This window comes from Lontra canadensis, unplaced genomic scaffold (assembly GCF_010015895.1).
Source record: "Lontra canadensis isolate GAN:19392208 unplaced genomic scaffold, GSC_riverotter_1.0 scaffold60, whole genome shotgun sequence".
NCBI classification, from domain to species: domain Eukaryota; kingdom Metazoa; phylum Chordata; class Mammalia; order Carnivora; family Mustelidae; genus Lontra; species Lontra canadensis.
Genome location: NW_022631054.1, coordinates 1,130,601 through 1,149,654, shown reverse-complemented (window position 1 = coordinate 1,149,654; position 19,054 = coordinate 1,130,601). Strand labels below are relative to the sequence as shown.

General features: G+C 53.5%; 2 protein-coding genes across 5 annotated transcripts in view; both read right to left on the bottom strand.

Moving 5' to 3' along the window:
* The window catches only part of ZNF362 (zinc finger protein 362), a 38,941-nt gene extending 26,722 nt beyond the window's left edge, over window positions 1-12,219 (bottom strand). Inside the window, exon 1 of one of the 4 annotated variants that reach the window (XM_032877143.1) lies at window positions 11,946-12,219. The gene's annotated coding sequence lies outside the window, so the exon portion shown is untranslated. The other 3 variants (XM_032877146.1, XM_032877145.1, XM_032877144.1) reach the window with 3 other exon arrangements.
* Window positions 11,686-14,816, bottom strand: LOC116879228 (caskin-1-like). The gene is made up of 2 exons (XM_032877280.1): window positions 14,802-14,816; window positions 11,686-12,726 (listed from the first exon to the last, which is right to left on the bottom strand). The coding sequence occupies exons 1-2, from the start codon at window positions 14,814-14,816 to the stop codon at window positions 11,686-11,688; spliced, it is 1,056 nt and encodes a 351-aa protein (XP_032733171.1).
* Between the last annotated feature and the right edge of the window lie 4,238 nt (window positions 14,817-19,054).

Below are 19,054 nucleotides of genomic sequence, written 5' to 3'. Positions count from 1 at the left end.
CTGTCTGGACACTATGATTACAAGGAGGCAAAAATAAAAACCTGCGTCAGAAAAAGCAAGCTGCAGGGAACCACACCCAGGGGGAGGGCTGGGAGAGGTGGCCGGAGCTGATCTGGTTTTTGTCTTTGTTTGTCTGATTTCGATTCTCTGTAATGTCATTCAGTTGCTTTTATAATGAAAACAATAAATTTATTCTCAAAGAAAAGACAGAAAATTATTGGTAGCCCGAGGGCAGAGGGGGAACAGATGGAGGGTCTTGGAGGCATGGCGGCGCAGGTGGAAGCCAGGGTCAGCTGATGGTGGGCACTCAACTGACCGCTGGCTGCCAGGCCCCGCACGGCCCCCCGTCCTCCGGGTTCATACAACCCAGCTAGGCGGCAGGGGGTGTCAGCAAAGGCTACCTGGCAGATGGAACATTCGGCGTGCACTTTGGAGCTGTTTGAAGGTGGGGAAAGGTCTCCACCACCTTCTCTGCCCTGGTCCAAGCCCCCTTTGGCTACTGCAAGAGCCCCTTTACTGGTTTCCCTGCCTCTACCCACAGCCCCCGTTCCATTCTCCTATTGCAGTTGCTGTGAGATTTCTAAAATACAAAAGCAGATCACGATATTCACCTCCTTAAAACCTTCCATGGCTCCCTACTTCTCTCCAGACAAGGCCTGGACTCCTTGGGCCTTATGTATCAGGCCCCCACTGACCTCTGTGGCGTCCGTGATTCTTCCCACCTTACACTCTGCCCAGCCAGCCAGAGAGCTCCCCCAGGGTTTCACTTCCTTTCTTATTTCCTAAACTTCACTCAGGCTACCTCCTCTCCCTGGAACTCTCTATCCTCCCCCACTTCACTGGTTAATGCCAAATTATCTTCAAGCTCCAGCGTATGAACCACTTCCTCCTGAAAGCCTTCCAGGGCTGCTCCACCTCCACCCTCCTAGGCCGTGTCAGGTGCCTCTCCTCTGTTCCCTCTGTGCCCTGCACATCCATAATCAGAGCACATATCCCCCTATTTTCTGTCTGTTTTCTTGCCCATCTCTATTGTCAGGCACGCTATCAGGGCACAATCACAGCTGAGTAATTTGTCTTTTAAGCCCTGCACAGTACCTGATAAACGTTTGAATGAATGAATGAATGCACTAGATGGAGGGAACTGAAAGGGTCATGGCCTGGATAGAGGAAAGTCCTCTCCCTCATCCTGGCACTATACTGTCCCCGGTGTTGCTCTGTTCCTTATTTCCTAGATCTAAGCCCTACCTTCCTAAGTGAGCTGAGAAGGGGCTCTATGTGCTCCATAAGGGGCTTGAACCCACAGCCCTGAGATCGAGTCACATGCTCTACCTTCTGCGCCAGCCAGGCACCACACAATCATTTCTGAAAACAGTCTGGTAGTAATGTGTCAAGAACTCAAAAAAAAAAAAAAAAAATGTTCAGACCTCCTGGCCTCATGATCCCATTCTTGGTCATCTATCCCTAGAAAATAACCCAAATATAGACAGAGTTTTATGTACAGAGTGGTTTGCTTCAGTGAGGTTTTTTGTTTTTGTTTTTGTTTTTGTTTTTAACAATAACGAAAAACGAAAGAGCCAAAATTTTAAATAGGAGGATGGCTCTGTAAGTCATGGTACACAGAGACGTGGTCTGCAATCATTAATAGCCAATGTTTACTGGCACTGTCATGACTCATTCAACACTCATATCAACCTTACCCGGAACTGAAGCAAGGAGAAATTCGGTAACTTGCCCAAAGCCAAGCATGTACGATGGGAACCCAGAAAGTCAGGCTCCAGAGCCCATGCTTTCCACCTGACACTGGATCTGTTAGAAGGAAGGATTGGGACCACCCTGAAGTCATGTAGAAAATACTCGTGAGGGGTGCCTGGGTGGCTCAGTGGGTTAAGCCTCTGCCTTCGGCTCAGGTCATGATCTCAGGGTCCTGGGATCAAGCCCAACATCGGACTCTCTAATTGGGGCGGAGCCTGCTTCCCCCTCTCTCTCTACCTGCCTCTCTGACTACTTGTGATATTCCTCTCTGTCAAATAAATAAATAAAATCTTAAAAAAAAAAGAAAATACTTATGATATAGCAGTTGTCAGGGAGATGGGGTAGGGGAGCAGTTTTTAAAAATTGTATGTGTAGACAGGGCAATGACATCTATATAAACATCATTCACTGAGAGAAGGGAAGGAAAAACCGGAAGGCTAGCAGTGATGGTGCCTCAGGCTTGGGGTGAGGGCAGAAATCGCAGGTTTGGGTTTACTTCATTTCCCTAGTCTCTGACTTTTCTGCAGGGTAGTTATGTGACTTCCTTAAGGCATATTTTTCATGAAACTAAAGGTTCAGCAAGCTTAAGCCAAGCAGGACAGCCCAGCCCCTGCCCACAGCTCCACGAGGATTCTGGTCTCAGGCCCTGCAGTTTTACCAAGAGGAGAGAAAAGCTCGGAGAGAGTGGGGGGCTTGCTAGGTCCCACCATGAGCCCTCCAGCCCCACCCCAGACTCCAGCCAGGAGCAGAGAGTCAGGAAGGGGCTTCAGAGGGGAGGACCAGGTCAAAGCCTGCCCAGGTCACTCATGCCTCCTTGAAATCTCTCTTGGGTTCGCATCAGTTTGGGGGTACAGTTCCAAATCCCCAGCACAGCACCCAGAGGCCTCTGCCAATGAGGCTCTGCAGGCCACATGTATCCCCAGCAAGTACATGCCCACAGCCTCCCCACCACCCTATCCCCCGTAGGTCCCCAAAAACAAGTTGCACTTTCATGCCACCATGCACAGGCGCCACAGCCCTGGGGAAGCCTCCTTGCTCACCAGCCCCTCCACAGCTGTATTTGCGGCCTCTTCCCCTGAGCACCCCCAGCTTCCTGGATCTCCTCCATCCCAGCCCTGATCCCACTCTGCTAGAACTGCCCGCTTCCCTGTCCACCCAGTCCCCCACGTAGCTGTGAGCTCCCTGAGACCAGGGCTTGGGTCTGGTTCTTAGTGACAACCCCACACCCCAACTTAGCCCCACAGCTCACCCGGCTCTTCCCTAGGTCTCAGCTGAAGGGCACCTTCGAATTCTCTTCCAGCACACAGTGGACTGCCCGATCATGCACACCCACGGCCCCCTGCTTTCTCTGCCGCCTCTCTATCGTGCCTCCAGATAATCCCTCCAGTCGTGACCCACAAGGACAGGGCCACCAATGCGGCCCCAGGGCCAAGTTCTGGCCAGGTAGTAAGTGCTCAGATGCCTACTTTGTGCCAGGTGCTCAATAAACATTCACTAAGAGGGAAGGGCTGTCCCTGAGAGGAGGGGGTCTGTCCACGTGCACCTTACAGACTTAGAAGTTTGCCAGGAGAGCCAGAGGGTAGAGGGACAACATCCCCAGCATAGGGGCAGTGTGTGCAAAGACACGGCAAACTGCTAGCTTCCTAGGGTAGCTGAGGGTTCTCAACCATGGTCCCTGCCCCAGAGTGACAACAAGTTGCTGCTGGGGCTCAGCTGAGCTATGGGGTAGGGGCGTTCCTGGGAAGATGAGCTCATCCCACTGAGGGATGCATGAAGCTTTCATGAAGATGGGACTTACTAATGGGGAAAGCAGAGAGGTCCAGAGATGCCAGAGAAGGGCAGGCCAGGGGGGTAAAAAGTTCATGTGCCAAGGCCCAGTGGCAAGAAAGCACAAAGCATCACGTTTGGTCGGGTGTGGATACAGTGCAGGGATTTGCAGAAGACGGAGGGAAGGGTGGCTGGGGTAGCTGACAAAGAGCCAGAGTTCCAGGCTATGGTGCTTGGATAAAAGGCCGTGGGGGGCCATGGAAGGTCTCTGAGCAGGGGAAGGCCACAGTCAAGGTTTTCAGTAGACAGGACAATATGTGACCAGAAGGACAGCCTGGAAGTGACAGGCAGGAGATGGTCTAAAGGGGAGAAGCTGAGGTTCCCCATCTTCCCAACTTGTGAGACACCCACGTGCTCCAAGTCTGCCTCTCACGATCCCTCTGCCCTTCACATGTCCCTACTCCATGCGGCCCAGAGGGCTGAGCCCCAGCTGCTGGGCCCCACCCCATCCCCAGGACCCAGGCCAGCCTAGGGAGCTTGCTCCTGGGAACTTCCTGTGAGGACAGAGGCTCCCGAGGGTCCTGGATCCAATTAAGCCGGGTTTCCGCAGCCGGGCTGAGTTGGAAGGGCAGTTCTCATTTCGAGGGAGGGACTAATTGGAAAGAGCAGGGCTGCTACCCGTGCCCTGGTCAGTGGAAGCTAGGATGCTGCCATTCGCTTCTCTGTCCCTCCCGCTCCTGTCCCTCCCTTTCCCCCACACCAGCCACCCAGAGACACCACCCTCTCCGAGAGCCACAGGGTTCTCATTTAGAGAATGGGCCGGGTTACCCTTCTCAGACTGAGAGAATGTTCTGCAGGCTTTGAACACAAGCCCTTCTCTACTTCTCTACTTCCATTTCCCCTGGGGACCCCCAGCTCCCATCCTCACGGGAAAGTCCTTCTGCCAGCATGAACGGACAAGAAGAAGAGGAACAGAGTACTCGGTTCATGCCAGGCACCGTGGGGAGCATTTCAAAATACAGCACACACATTCAGAAAGATGCTAAGAACATAAACGAACAGCTAATGACTTAGGAAACACTGATCCAGGCACCTAAGAAGCCCTTACCCGATGCCCCTTCTGCCAGCCCCTGAGGGTCCCATTCTCCTGGCTTCTTCCCTAATCTCTTCCTTGTTTGGAGTCCGGAATGAGGCTCACGCCCAGTCACGGCAGCTGGTGAGGGCAGAGGAAACTCAAACCCACTGCTACCAGCTTGCTGTGTGACCTTTAGCAAGTCCATTTCCTCTCTGGGCCATTGCTCCTTCCTCTCTACTTTATTTATTTATTTATTTTTTTTTTAAGGCAGGCTCCACACCTAGTGCAGAGCCCAAGGCGGGGCTTGAACTCATGACCCTGAGATCAAGACCCGAGTAGAGACCAAGAGCCAGATGTTTAACCGACTGAGCCACCCAGGCGCCCTGCTTCTTCCCCTAAACCAGCTGCAACTAGGGCACCTAGGTGGCTCAGTGGGTTGAGCATCTGCCTCTGGCTCAGGTCATGGGGACTGAGCCCCACGATGGGCTCCCGAGCCAGGAGTCTGCTTCTCCCCTTCTCCCTCTCCTTCTGCTACTCCCCCTGCTTGTGCTCACGCACACTCTCTGTCAAATGAATAAATAAAATCTTAAAAAAAAAAAAAAAGAAAGAAAGAAAGAAAGAAAGAAGAAACAAAAAACAGTTGCAGCTCAATCACAGCCTGGGCTCCTGGACCCTCTGAGGGACAAGGTGGCAAATCAGGGGTTAAAAGTACAGTTTCTGTAAAAGAGAGTCCAGGTCAAAGCCCTAGTTCAGGCCCTTGGGACTGTTCCCTAACAGAGGACATCAATGCTGTCCCCACAGCACTGCCTTTTGGAGTAAATAAGTTAAGTCCAGAGAGCAGTGCCTGGTGCAGGAAGGACTCTGGAAGCCTTAGTTGCTATTCTGTTAGAAGGTTCTCTCAGGCATGAGGGAGCCCTTCCCAACATTCCAAAGACCCACAGGGAAATCTAGCCAACCAGGGAGGTTAACTGGGCTGGGGGTGGGGGGGACGAAGCAGCTCCGGGAGGCTTTCAGGACCCACGGGGGCTGCTCCCTGACTGCTAGAGAGCCAAGTCTGGGATAAAGTCCAAAAGGGAGAGCCAACTGCCGAACCCCGGCTCTGGCCTGGCCCCCAGAAGCTTTCTAGACAGGTCCTAGAGGTCCGGGGCTGGGAACCCCTGGCAGGTGGTCATAGCCGGTTCTCACACTGTATGTACCTCAGAACCCTGGCGGGGGTGAGTGCGGGGAGCAGGCAGGCAGCCTGCAGGGCAGGTCAGACAGAGCTGAGGACCGGGGTGGAGGCCAGCAGACAGAGTGGGCCCTGAGCAGGCAAGTCAGCAACGGGAAGGCTGGGCTGGTCAGAGAGAGGAGAGGGGAGGGCCTGGGGTGGACATGTGGGGAGGAGTAAAAACAGGTCACAGAAGATCTACCAGTGGCCTGGCCTGGCCAGACCAGACCCACCTCCCCCTCCCCTAGGTCTCGGGGTTATCACTTTCTCCATGTTCCTTGATTTCCTGCCTCACTGTCTTTGCCCGGGCCGTACCCTCTGCCCTGATGGCCATTCACCTGGAAAACGTCACAGTTCAGATGATCAGTTCTTCCCAGAAGCACCCTAGCCCTACATGCACCTCGATATTTACTCGTTAGGGTAAACCCAACACCAAGAAGCTATATGGAAGCCCTCATCACAGAAAAGTTTCTCCTTCCTCGCACTGACCAAAACCTGCAATCAGTCATCATTCGTGGGCTCCTCTGTGGAATGTCTGTCTCCAGGACGAGGGTAAGGGCTACATCAACTTTCTCACCTCTGTCTGCAGCCCCGAGCCTGCGGCCTGATACAGAGTAAATGCTCCGGAAATACCATCGAAAGCAGGCGAGAAGCAGAGCTCCGGCCGGGTGTGGACACGCACGCGAGTGCAAGGGCAGACGTGAGGGATCATGCGCAAGGCCCAGGATGGGAGGCTACGTCCTCGTGGGTGGAAATGAACGTGTGTATTTTAAGTTGTAACTCCCGTGTAAGACACGCATGTGCACACGTATGCCTGCGTGCAGACGAGAAAGCAGGCGTGCACCGTGAGTGTGTGTGGACATGAGCACTGTAAGGTGTGTGTGGCCTTGGACAAGCCCTGCTCCTCTCCCCTCCTGCTTCATTCCCCCAGTGGACAGAGTGAGGTTTGCCTAGATAGTCTCTGAGCCCTACCAACAGAGACAGGCTTTCCCGGGGCTCCACGGAGGGAGAATGGTCCTCTGTCTCCAAGTGCTCCAGCACCGAGCGAGCACCCAGCACAGGGCTCCGGGGATGGAGGAGCGTGCGGCGCGTGCTCTGGACACACACATTCACTGACTGACTCACACGTTCGCCGCCACGCATCAAGGCCGCCTGCCCTTCGAGCGGCTCACGACCCAGTGGGGAGAAAAAGGCTATGGAAGCCATGAAACCACAAGGTCAAAAGCACCGGGAATCTACGAACATCATTCCCTAAATGTTATTCACAGGGCAAGTGCGGCACTTTACACTTTGTGAAGAAAATCTTTCCGAAAATGACAACTGTCTGACAAGAAGACAGGCGGGGAGCATGGGGAGGAGGGAACTCCCCACCACCCTGGCTGAGATCAGAGGCCCTTTTGTCAAGGATGTGGGAAGGGGATTCCTTCTCTCTGCAGGAGTTGGTTGAGGTTGGACTTCCCCTCTGCGGCTGTGGGATTCTAAGAAGGAGTCCCAGAGTGCCAGGTTCGAGTCCTGCAATGCCCCTGATGAGCTCTGTGAACTGAGGCAAGTTACCTAATCCCTCTGTGCCTCAATTTCCTCATCTGTAAAATGGAGGAGGGATGAAAATAATGAGAATTCAGTATGTTAACGTTTATAAAGTCTTTTGGAACATGGCCTGACACAAAGTACTCGGTGCTGATCCCGTCTGCAAGCTTCTAAATCCCAGATCAGACCACACGAAGACTCCAAGCGTCAAAGGTCCTGAGGTAGAAAGCTCTTCAGATGCTAAGGGTCTGAGATTGGAAGGATTGTGATTCTTAGAGGCCATGATTTAATCATCTCGTTATTTCCTAACAAGAGCCTCCCGGGGGAGGAGCGGACAGAGCTCACGGTCCTTTCATCTCTCAGGCACTGCCCTGCAGCCAGGGTCAGTGCCAACCCAGCTCCCCAAAAGCCCTCGCCAGGCGGAGCCGGAACCACCTGCCCACTCGCCCACATGAAGTGGAAGCAGGTTCAGCAGTGTAGACAGGCACGAAACGCAAAGAAACAAATCGATAAGAAAGCTCCGGATACCGATAAGAGCCGCAAGGCAAAGTAGAAAGGGCACTGACGTGACTGGGTCACAAGAGTGGGAAGCTATCCCAGGGCAAGTGGTCAGGGAAGCCCCTCCCACCCCCGGTGGAGGCGCCCTGAGTGGAAACCGGTGAAACAAGAACGTGCTAGCCATGCACACATCTAGGGAGAGAGAGCTCCAGGTGGGGGATATGCAAGGGCCCCCCCAACAATCCATACATTCAAGGTGCAGAAAGCGGCTGCTGGAGGGGGTGAGCCTGGGGGCATAGTCAGGGGAGTGGAGGGGCGGGTAGGCCCAGCTGGACCATGAGGGGTCCCTGTAGGCTCCGCAAAGGACTTTGGGTTTTTGTTCCTCGAAATGCCCTGGAAACATCTGAAGAATTTTAGCAGGGGAATATCAAGCAAGGGCAGGGCTTCCTGGGTGTCCGGATCACTTGGCTCACCCTGAAAATATCATGATGGTTTTCAAAACTCAAGATGGGGGCTGGGGCGGTGACCAACATTCCTTATCGTTCAGTTGGTATATTCTGAGCTCCTACCATAAGCCTGGCCAGGGCTCTTGTTATCCCACGTACTCTTGTTATCAACCCCCCAAGCCCACAAGAGATTTGCAGTGTACCCATTTTAAAGATCAAGAAACTGAGGTTCAAAAAAGGGAAGAACGTGCCCAAAGTGATATAAGCCATGTACCACCCGGTGCAAACTGTGAAGTCCGATCCACAAATGCGACTTGGTCCCGGGACCCAGATCTACCACCATGACCATCTGTGGAACTAACTCTCTAGTATTTTCAAACCAAGAGACCTCCCCTGTGACACATGCACGTACCCACAAATACTGCCCTGGCTGTGCTCCTCCTACCTGCAGTCTTTTTCCCTGCTGGCTTCAGAGCCCAGGAGGACTGTCCTTTTATCTCCCGTGGCTGTCCAGCCCGTGCTGGGTGAGCTGGACACTGGATGGATGGAAGGACAGAGGGATGGATGACTGAAATGGCTAACCACTAAACTAACAAATGGATAATGAAAAGAATAAGGGGATGATCTAGAAAGCCAATGAATGAATAACTGATGGCTAGTTAGAAGAAGAAAGGGAGGAAGGAAGGAAGGAAGGAAGGACGGAAGGAAGGAAAAAAAGGGGTGGGGGAAGGACTCTGCTTTACAGAGAGGCAGGGCAAGGAAGTGTCTGCCCAGAGAAGGATGGGCCAGGCCGGCTTCAGACCTCACCCACACACCAGCTTCCTCTCCACCTAGGGCCATCTTGCCTCCATATCCCAAGCCCGCAGATAGCCTATTTCTCAGCATCTCAGACAAACTCATGTCTCTGTGAGGTGTTGGCCGCTGTAGCACCCACTAACCCATCACCAATCACCAACAGCAGCAGCAATCACTGCTCCCCAGGGTCCAGTGGAGCCTAGCAGAGGGCAGAGTGGTTCACTCTCAGACCTCTGAGTTTCTTGTAGAGGAAGGGACACAGGAGACCAGGGCTCTGGTCCTAGCTGGGACCCAAACTGCTGGGTGACTTCAAGCCAGTGGCTTCCCCTCTCTGAGCCCAGATGACCTCTCAGGGCCTTTTCAGTTCAGACATTCTACAGGGTTGCGGCCTCTAGATTTTTACACAGTGCCTGGGTCAGCAAAAGAATTAGAGAGACCAAACACCAGAAGGTGGGGAAAAGCCCTATTTACAAGCATCAAAGTCCACCTAGAGAAAGGCCTGGATAAGGAGTTGGGGGGCTTGTGTTTAAGTCTTCCTCTGCCACTGCTCAACCTCTCCAAACCTCAGTTTCCTAAATTTTGAAATGGGGTTAAATATCCCCACCTCAACAATTTCACCACAAGCAAGTTTCTGGGGGAGGCTGATGGGGTAATAAGCATGCACTCCAATAGGCAAACTGTATTCCATTCACAAGGAAGGATTATGCTGGCCAGGGTGGGAGCAGTAAAGGGGGACATGCTATCCCATTCCAGTCCACTTCTGTCCAGAAAGACTCTTCTAGGAGTCAGGGCCTCCACAGAGAACAGTGGAGAGAGCCCAGAAGTGGGAGTCTGAACATCAGAGTCCCTAGCTTAGCTCTCCTTCTAACGAGCAGTGTGACTTTAGGCAAATCACTTCCCCTCTCTGGACCTGTTTCTGCATCTGAAAAATACCTAGCTTGGTACCCTCTGGCCCAGGCATGCCAAGTTCTGCAGCCCTGAACCCTTAAAGCCCACCCTTCAATCCCTGACTCTGCTCTCAGGAAGCTCACATTGTCCTTTGGAGCCAGGATATAAACCAGGAGTGAGACAAGAGGGTCTCCGTTCCAGGAGATGCTGGGACAGGGGCTAGAAGGGCTCAGGGTCCTCCCAGGACAAACCTTCCCAAAGAGGTAAAGACTAGGCCCAACCTGCCTGGTTCCTTGGACAGCGCCTGCCACTCCAGACCTTTGGGCCTGGTCTTAAGACCCTCCTGCAGCCTTCAAAGCCAGCAGGCTCTGACCCGTCCACAAGATACTTCAATAACTTCACCCAAGTACAAACTGCCTCCAACAGAGGAGCCTTCAGGGTTCGGGCAGGAGTAGTAGAAAAGGGTAGAAGGGCACCACTAGGGAGAGGCTCAGACTAGCAAACCCGAGCCCTCCCCCTAACCTTCTCTTCCCCCCTCCCCTCAGACAAGACCCACTGGGGCCCCCAGCCTGAACCCTTACAAAAGCCCACCACCCAGGGGCATCTGCCACCAGATGCCACCTCCAGAGGCCAGGAGGCCCATCAGATCAAAGAAGGGGCTCTCCAACTGCCAACTGCCAAACACACACACACATTTGCCGGAGGGCTCCAGAAGCCACCCCAAGGCCCAGGGCATGATTCCCGCCTACAGGGGCCACCCCCCCACCCCGGCCACCCATGAAGGAAACAGCACCCCCCCCTCCCCACACACACACTGCTCCAGGGCAGGGCAGGGGAGAGCAGAATTATTTCCTCATGCCCGGGGTCTGAGCTGAAAACCATGGGCCCGCTCAGAGCCCCTACTGCCAGCCCTCTCTCCCAAATCTGAGGATCTATTTCCTTACAATGCCATTTTTATAGAGCCTTTTCCAAAAGACATTTCCTGGTCCCCCCAAGTCCCCATCGCCAGCCCTCCACGTGCCCCCCGCAGCTCTGAGGAAACCGGCAGTTAACTTTTTCCCAAAAATCCTGCAAAGGCGGCTGGCTGGGGGGAGAAATGGGCCCCGAGATCCTTTCGCGGCATTTCACCGCCTTCCAAAAAAAAAGAAAAAAAGAAAAAAAGAAAAAGAAAAAAGAAAAAAAGAAGAGCTTTAAAAAAAAAAGAAAAGAAAACTTTTGGAGTTAACTTTAAATTCCCAACCTTCCTCCCCAAATCACCCAGCGGCTTCCTTTTTTTTTTTTTTTCTTTAAAGTGCAATTGCATTGTGTCTCACCTCCCCGAAAGGCTCGCGGCTCTCGCCAAAGAAAAGGAAAAAAAGCCAACCCTTCGGGTGCCCCCTCTGCTTCCAGCCGCCTCTCCCACATTCTCAGACAGTTTTATTAAAATTTTCAGACAAAAGAAAAACAAAAATGGCAGCCTGGCTTATTTTTAAAACAGGACAGGGACGCCATATTCTGCAGATCTGCAAAAAAGGGGAGAAATCCGGCACTGGCCGCTCCACCGGGCCGGCTGCAAAGTGCGCGAACCGCGCCGTTTGCAATCCGTTTATTTGCATTAAGCCCCATGAATCATTGTTTACCGGAGAATTGCAGCAGGTTTGAATAGCCCGGCTTAAGAAAACACACACAGAGACACACACACGCACACAGACACACACACACACGCACACGCACACACTCGGAGAGCAGACCTAGACACGCCGCCGGAGACACTTCCTACCCGCGCGCCGTCGCCGCCGCCGCCGCCGCCGCCGCCGCAGCTGCTCCGGGCCGGGCCCGAGGCGCAGGCGGCCCCGGGCCCTCGGAGCGCCCCGGCCCGCGCTGACAGCGCCCGCGCCCGGCCCGCGCCCCCGCCCGAAACTCGGCGCAACTTTCCCGCGGGCGGGCGCTCGGGCGGGCGCCCGCCGCCGCCGCCGGGCCCGCTCCCCGCGCGCCCCGGGCCCGCACGGACCTGGCTGTGCTGGCGGCGGCTCCGGGACGCGGCCGCAGCCCCGCGCCCGGCGGCCCTTGCAGGGCCGGGCTGGGGCTCCGGCTCCGGGCTCCGGCTCGGGCTCCGGCTCGGTGCGGAGCCGCGCGCAAACCTTCCGGGTCGCCTGCTGTTCACTTCTGGGTTCTGCAAGCGCCGAGGCGGCGGCGGCGGCGGCGGCGGCGGCGGGAGGCTGGGTCTGCAGCGCCGCGCGGCCCCCCGTGCGCTCGGCGAGCCCCCGCGCCAGGCGCCCGGCTCCGGGGGGGAGGGGGGGCCGCGTCGGGCCCCCGCCTCTCCGGCTGCGCAGCCCGTCCGGCCCCGGGGGCTCCCGCGAGTGGGCAGCGCCGGGCGCGGGCGACGGCGCGCGAGGGGAGGGGGCCGGGCGCGGGGAGGGGGCCGGGCGCGGGGCGGGGGGCGGGGGCGGGCCGCGCGCTGGGGGCCCCACTTGGGCCCCGGGGCCTCGTCTCGCGCTCGCCGCCGCCGCCTGGCAAAGTTGCGCCGCGCCCCCCGCCCTCGCCGCGCCCGAGGCAGAGCCACAAAGGAACTCCTCGGCCCCCTCCGCCCGCCCGAGCCGCGCGGGGAGGGCACCGGCGCCGGGCCCTAGGCCAGCCCCTTCCCCAGCGCGGGGGCTCCCGGGGCCCCGGCGGCCGCGGCCATTGTCCCGCCCAGGCCCGGCCGCCGCCTCGCCGCCCCCTCCCCGCGGCGATGGCGGGCTGGGGACCCGGGTCCGGCGGGACCAGGCTGCCCTTGGTGTGGGGGGGTTCTCCTGCGCAGTCGGCAGGCAGGAGGGGACCCCCGGAATGGGTTCCCACACCTGGTAACCAACGACCGTGCTCAAAATCCAGGCTGAGATTTTTTTGTTGTTGTTAAGGCGAAGACATGGAATGGGGGCAGAAGTTTGTACTGGCAAGGCCACCCCTCCCTCTGTAGGCTCCGGGCGTCCCTGGCCCTAGGCCCGAGCCCCTAAAGGGTGGAGCCGCCTAAGGCTGTCAGCGGCTCCTCTCGCAGAGTCTATCAGAGGTGGCACCGGCTGTCCCCCAGCTCCAGACCTCAGAGCCATCTGCGTGTGACTCCTCCTCCCGCCTCACCCTCCCCAGCCAATCAGTCACCAAGTCCTTCGGTTTCGGCCTCCTGGGCTGTGTCCGCTTCCAAACTTCACTTCTACCTGAGGAGACGGCCCGGCCCTGGGTCCTTTCACCGACTCAGACTTCTGTGACACTCACTGCCACCCAGCCTCTAGGCCAGAAGAATCCAGGCTGGCCTTACCCTCAGGGAGTTCCCAGTCCCCAGGGAAGGACACACACACACACACACACACACACACACACAGGCACACACAGAATCACCTGCCAGTGTTTGCTGGTCCTCCCGGAAGCATTCCCCAATTGGGTAAATAGTGATTGAGGACCTATGATCCCACGCTGTGCTGATTGGCTGAAAACCCAGCTATGAACAAGTTGCGCGAAGTTCCTGCCCCCAAGGGGAGTCCAGTCTCCCACAGGACGTCCAGACTGCGAGCAACTGGAAGAAAAGGCCTACTTAAGCCATTTGCTTTCAAGTCCCAAGCACAGCGCCAGCACAGAGCAGGGCACAAATCGTAGTGTGGCCGGAATTAGTTGGGATTACAAAGTACAAGAAGGGGCAGGGAGGGGAGCAGTGGGGAGGACACAGAGGAGGCCACTCTTCTCTGGGGTGGAGAAGGGCTTCGGAAATTGGATCTGGGGTGAGCCAGGTGAGGAAGTTTCCCCTCCAGTTTCTAGGGGATGGTAAAAGTATTAACCCCCTGTTGAGGAGCTTAGTGAGATAAAAATAAATGGGAAAGGAGACAAATCTTTCTTGCAAAAGAATTCAAAATAATTTATGGAGATATTCAAGGAGGGGGAGCAAACTCTAGGCTCTTTAGGCATGGGCTGTGCCTAATGACTTTCTTCCAAAGTGTACAGTACAGAAAGGGAAGGCAAAAAGAGTAACTTCACAGGGGGAAAACCTGACAGCTACTACCTCTGCTGGGGGATCAAGGCTAACACCAACAGTCAAACCATGTTTTCAGTAGGTACCTGATATTATGTGATATTGATATTATGTGAACTGATATTATGTGATAAAAGTGGCACTTTACCTTTACGGTCTTTCTCCCAATAACCTACAACACCAGTCTTGGTATGAGAAAAACATCAGACCAACTCATATGGTGGAACAACTTAAAGAATGCTCAACCAATACTCATCAAAACTGTCGAGGTCATCACAAAGTAAGTCTGAGACCCTGTGAAAGCCCAGAGGAGCCTACAGAGACAGAACAGCTAAATATACTGTGGTAGCCTAGTAGGATCTTGGAAAAAAAAGACATTAGGTCTTAATTAAGATTAGGAAATCTTAATAAACTACAGATGTTAGTTAATAATAATGCATCAATAAAATATTCATCAGTAATTATAACAAAATATAACAAATGCACTAACTTAAGATGTTACCAATAGGGAAAACTGGGGGAGGGATATTTGGGGATTCTTTGTAGTATCTGCTCCATTTTTCTGTCAATCTAAAACTGTTCCAATAAAGTCTACTACTAAGAAAAAAAATCCTAAAAAAGTGTACTAACCCACATCATTGTTGATGTTGTTGTACAATGAAATGATGCTTGACCCAGCATCTAGCACATTCTAAGGGCCCAACAAATGTTATTATGTTACTACTATCACCATCACTGTAATTATAGGTGCTTGGAATAACACATGTAAAAGCACTGGAGTTTAGAGTGGAGAGGGTGATGGGAGACAGAATCCTGAAGGCTTTGATTGCTGAGCTGGGGTCTTTATAAGGGATTATGGGCAGAAGGTACCACAGTGTGGTCCATCTCTGCCTCACTAACCTTTTGTCTTACCACCTGGAAAGCTATGCTCCAGCCAATCAAGGTGGGGTGCCATCATGGACCTGGCCATCTCCCTTCTAAGGACTTTGCACATGCTGCTATTCACGTCTGCCTGGGACCTTCGGTCCTTTTCTCCCCATCTCTTAAGTCTCTGTAGAACGCCCACTTGTCAAGGCTTGGCTCAAACATCACTTCCTCCCTGAAGCTGTTTTAGATCCTCTACACGGAAAGAGGCACTTTCCACAGGTTCCCAAAACACCATGGTCCTCTGGCCATACTGCTGGCAAAGCACATATCATGATGCATTAGAGTAAATGTTTGCTGAATGGATGGACAAATGATGGTGTAGACTACAAGTCTGCACTCATCCTCTCCAGTTCTTCAAGTCCTCATTCTTTTCCAGGAAGCCCTCCGTGACTGCTCCAACCAATAAGCTCCCTCCATCTTCTTTAACTTCTACAGTTTAGCCCCTGGTTATACTCTAACTGTTGTATGTATAAGTATCTGTCCCTCGGATGAAAATAAATTCTTTGAGGAAGAAACCATGTCTTCCATGTTCTGTGTTTTCACTCATTCACTCATTCAACAAGTATTTACAAAGCACATCTTTTGCGTCACAGACACCGGAGAGGCAGTGAATTAGATCCAGGCCCCACTCTGATGAAGCATGTTAGGACTGTGAATTAGTCAACATAAACCAGATTCTGCTGCAGAAACAAAGAACTCTGGAACCTCAGAGACGTAACACGAGAGTCTTACCGTTTCTTTCTCTCTTGTGCCACATGCCCATCCTGGGTCCTCTACTCTAGTGGCTCAGAGAGCTTGGCTGAGGAGTTCCTACCATCTTGAAGCTGCACCCACCGAAGGAAATGCATGCCCTTTTAAGTTCCCACCGCAGAACGGAGGCTGCAAAATCCTGGCACTGTATTAGGCCGCTTCAGCGGGGATGGGGAACGCGCACCGCCTCTCCTCACTATTGGCCAAGACGAGTCACGTGGTCCTGCCCAACCCCAAGGGAGGCGGGGAAGGGCAGCATTCTCTGAAAGGAGAAGAGAAGTGGGTGTTAATTTCAGGAGGCAGAATTTAACAAATAGGCACTCAGATAATTGTCTCACAAGAACTGCAAAAAAGAGCTTTGAGATGTCTGGGGAGTGGGTCAGAGAAGATGGGCAGGGAGCTTCTCAGAGGAAAGGACGCGGAAGCCCAGACCAGGGAAGAGATGGGACAAGAGCATTTCTGGTGGAGAGAACTGTGTGTGGAGGTTGTGGGGCTGTATTGAAGGGCCATAAAGGACCATGGAACGGAATTGAAATAGGGGGGACTTGTGAAGTGACCCTCTGGGCTGGACGTCCCAGGGGCTCCTTGGCAAGGATTTAGCTTGAGAACAAGAGGAAGTCATGAGGAGACAGGCATTAGGCAGACAGGTGATGTGATCACATTTCATTTCAAAGCGTTCATGTGGCTGCTGGGGAAAGAATGGGCTGGAATGGGCAAAGCAGAATAGCAGGGAGGCCAGCAGGGAGACTTTCAGGGTCTCCCAGGTAAACAGTGGTGGTGGCCTTCGCAGAAGTCGAAAGAAGTGGACAAGTGTGGGACGTGTTAAGGACTTGGTGGCTGATGTAGGGAGTTACAAAGCAGGGGATGTCCAGGCAACTCCTGGGCCCCGTAACTCCTGTCACGCGAAGCACAAGGCAGGTTTCCTAACATTACATTCCCAGCTTGCTCACAGTGGGACCTTAAGGCCAAGAGATTTCCATCTTTCTCTCTTTGCCCTCTACTCAAGCTAATCACCTCCTCATCCTCCCCGCGGGGTATACCTCCCATCAAAACTAAACCAACCTCAAACATCAACACAAGCACTTTCTAATAGGAGCCCTGGGAGGCCAACAGGGATGTTATCCCCCATTTCACAGGGGGAAAAACTGAGGCACGGGAAGGAAAATCGTTGGCTAGGTCTTAAGGCCTGGCCTAGGCTGGGATCTTCCAACCCAGGGTCCAGAGCCCCTGTGCATGGTGAGCGCTATGGGCTGTTAGCTGAGAGACTGAATGAGTAAGTATGTGAGCTCTGTGCCTATTCACCTTCTCCAGCTTTGTTCATTTTGCTCCCCTCAGGAGGCCATGGAGTTTGAGACTATAGGTTAGGTTCTGGAGTCCAGTCGGAGCAGGGTTGAACCTCGGCTTGTCACTTACCAGCTGCTAATTTCAGGCAAGTTTCTTCCTCTCTCGGAGCCTCTCTTTTCTCCTGTGCAAACAGCGTGATGACACCTACTTCACGGGCCAAGTATATGGGAGATCACGGGTGAGACCATGGCATTGTGGCTACCTGTACATTGGGGACCCACCCTGACCCCACGTCCCCTGGGAAATCTTCCCTGAGAACACGAGCCCACACTTCTCAAGACCTTCAGTCTGTACTGTCCAAGGTATGAGGAAAAGGGTTGTTTAAATCCCAAACTGGCCCCTCCGCCTTGTTAAGGTCGTATTATAACTCACACTTTTGTGAAGCCACATTTCTCTGTGCCGTCCATTCCATTTGGGGTGGGAGGATGTGGAATGGGGAAGGAAAAACTTCTGCTCCCTCCAGAGAGACTCGGAGTATTTGGAGGTTATTAATGAGCAGAGCTATTAATGAAGGTTCAGATACACCAACATTGTCCAGGAGCTGAGAGAGAGATGGAGACCTAAATTGCTCTACATGATGAAATGACAGTGACTGTGGTCCCCAAGTGTGTCTGTTCACAGTCTGACCGCTCCAAAAGCCTCCATGCTCAATCAGGACTACTTTCGCCCTTGGCCACTGTGCACAAGAGGCCATGCAGGCCTCTTGTGAGCTCGTGGAAGGCATTCTCATTCCTGTTGTCACACGGCCTTTGCAGTACCCTTCTCTTAGCAGGTGCTCCCCACCTAACCACACCCACCGTGTCCCCCCTCACCTAATGGACGCCTACTCACCCAGCACACTATGGCTCATAGCCACATGCTGAGGGTGGCCTTCAGTTATCTCCAGGATGCCCTCATAACCCCATGGACGTCTCCCTTTTTGGTACACTTATCCCAGCTGTAATTCTGCATTCAGATTTCTTTTTTTTTTTTTAAGATTTTATTTATTTGATTCGGAGAGAGAGATCACAAGTAGGGAGAGAGGCAAGCAGGGCGGTGGGGGACGGGGGGAGCAGGCTCCCTGCTGAGCAGAAAGCCCGATGCGGGACTCGATCCCAGGACCCTGAGATCATGACCTGAGCTGAAGGCAGAGGCTTAACCCTTTGAGCCACCCAGGCGCTCCCTGCATTCAGATTTCTAATCTTGTGATTTGACATCAGACTGTAAGCTCAATACTTCTTTGTTGATTCATTCACCCGAATACAAAAAAAATGATAAGGGTTGAATTTTTGAAGGTGAGGGGGCTCCAAAAGCAAACAAGCTGAAATATGTGAGCATTGTCCTGAAATGTGGAGGTGATCAGTGACACGGGTTAGCTGAAGGAGAGGGCTGCCAGGGGACAGGCGGCTGCAGAACTTGTCAAACAGATATTATTACTCAACTCTCTGCCCTTTGCGTTGCCATGACACCATCCCCCCCAACTTGGTTTCCTCAAACCTTCAGTAAAATGAGCTGTGTGATGGATGTTTCCCTGGGACTGGGATGCCCAGATTGGCCCTGAGCAGAGAGGACAGACCGGCAGAGGAGACACTGAAGGTGCCCTGGAAGTAGAAGGAGCAGTAAGTGACCAGAACTTCATAAGTCACTGGAACTTGAAGAAATCTTGGGGACATCATCAGATTTCCACAAAATGTAAGGGAGACAATTCTAGCAAAATTTTATTTAAATCTCAAAAGACTCAAAATCTGGGCTCTCAACACGGAGAATGTTGTGACTGATTAGCAATGTCCATCATGGGCAGTGACAGCCGGTCACCTAGACCAGCCTCATGCTAGAGCCCCCAGATCTACCATTCGGCTTAGCATTTGCTCAGCAAGTGGGTGAAGACTATATCTTACTCATCATTTGTGTCTCTACCATTAGTTGTGAGCTGGGGCTTGTGGGATGTGGCCAGGTGACAGGGGAAGTGTAGGGGGTACAGCAGAGCTGGCAGCAAGTCTGAGCCCCAGCTCGGCAGGGCAGGACATGTGGATCCAGATCCTGACTCTGTCAAATCCCTCAATGAGCTGAAGCAAGCCACCTTACAAGGCTGGGCCTCCATTTCTTCAGCTGTGAAATGGGCC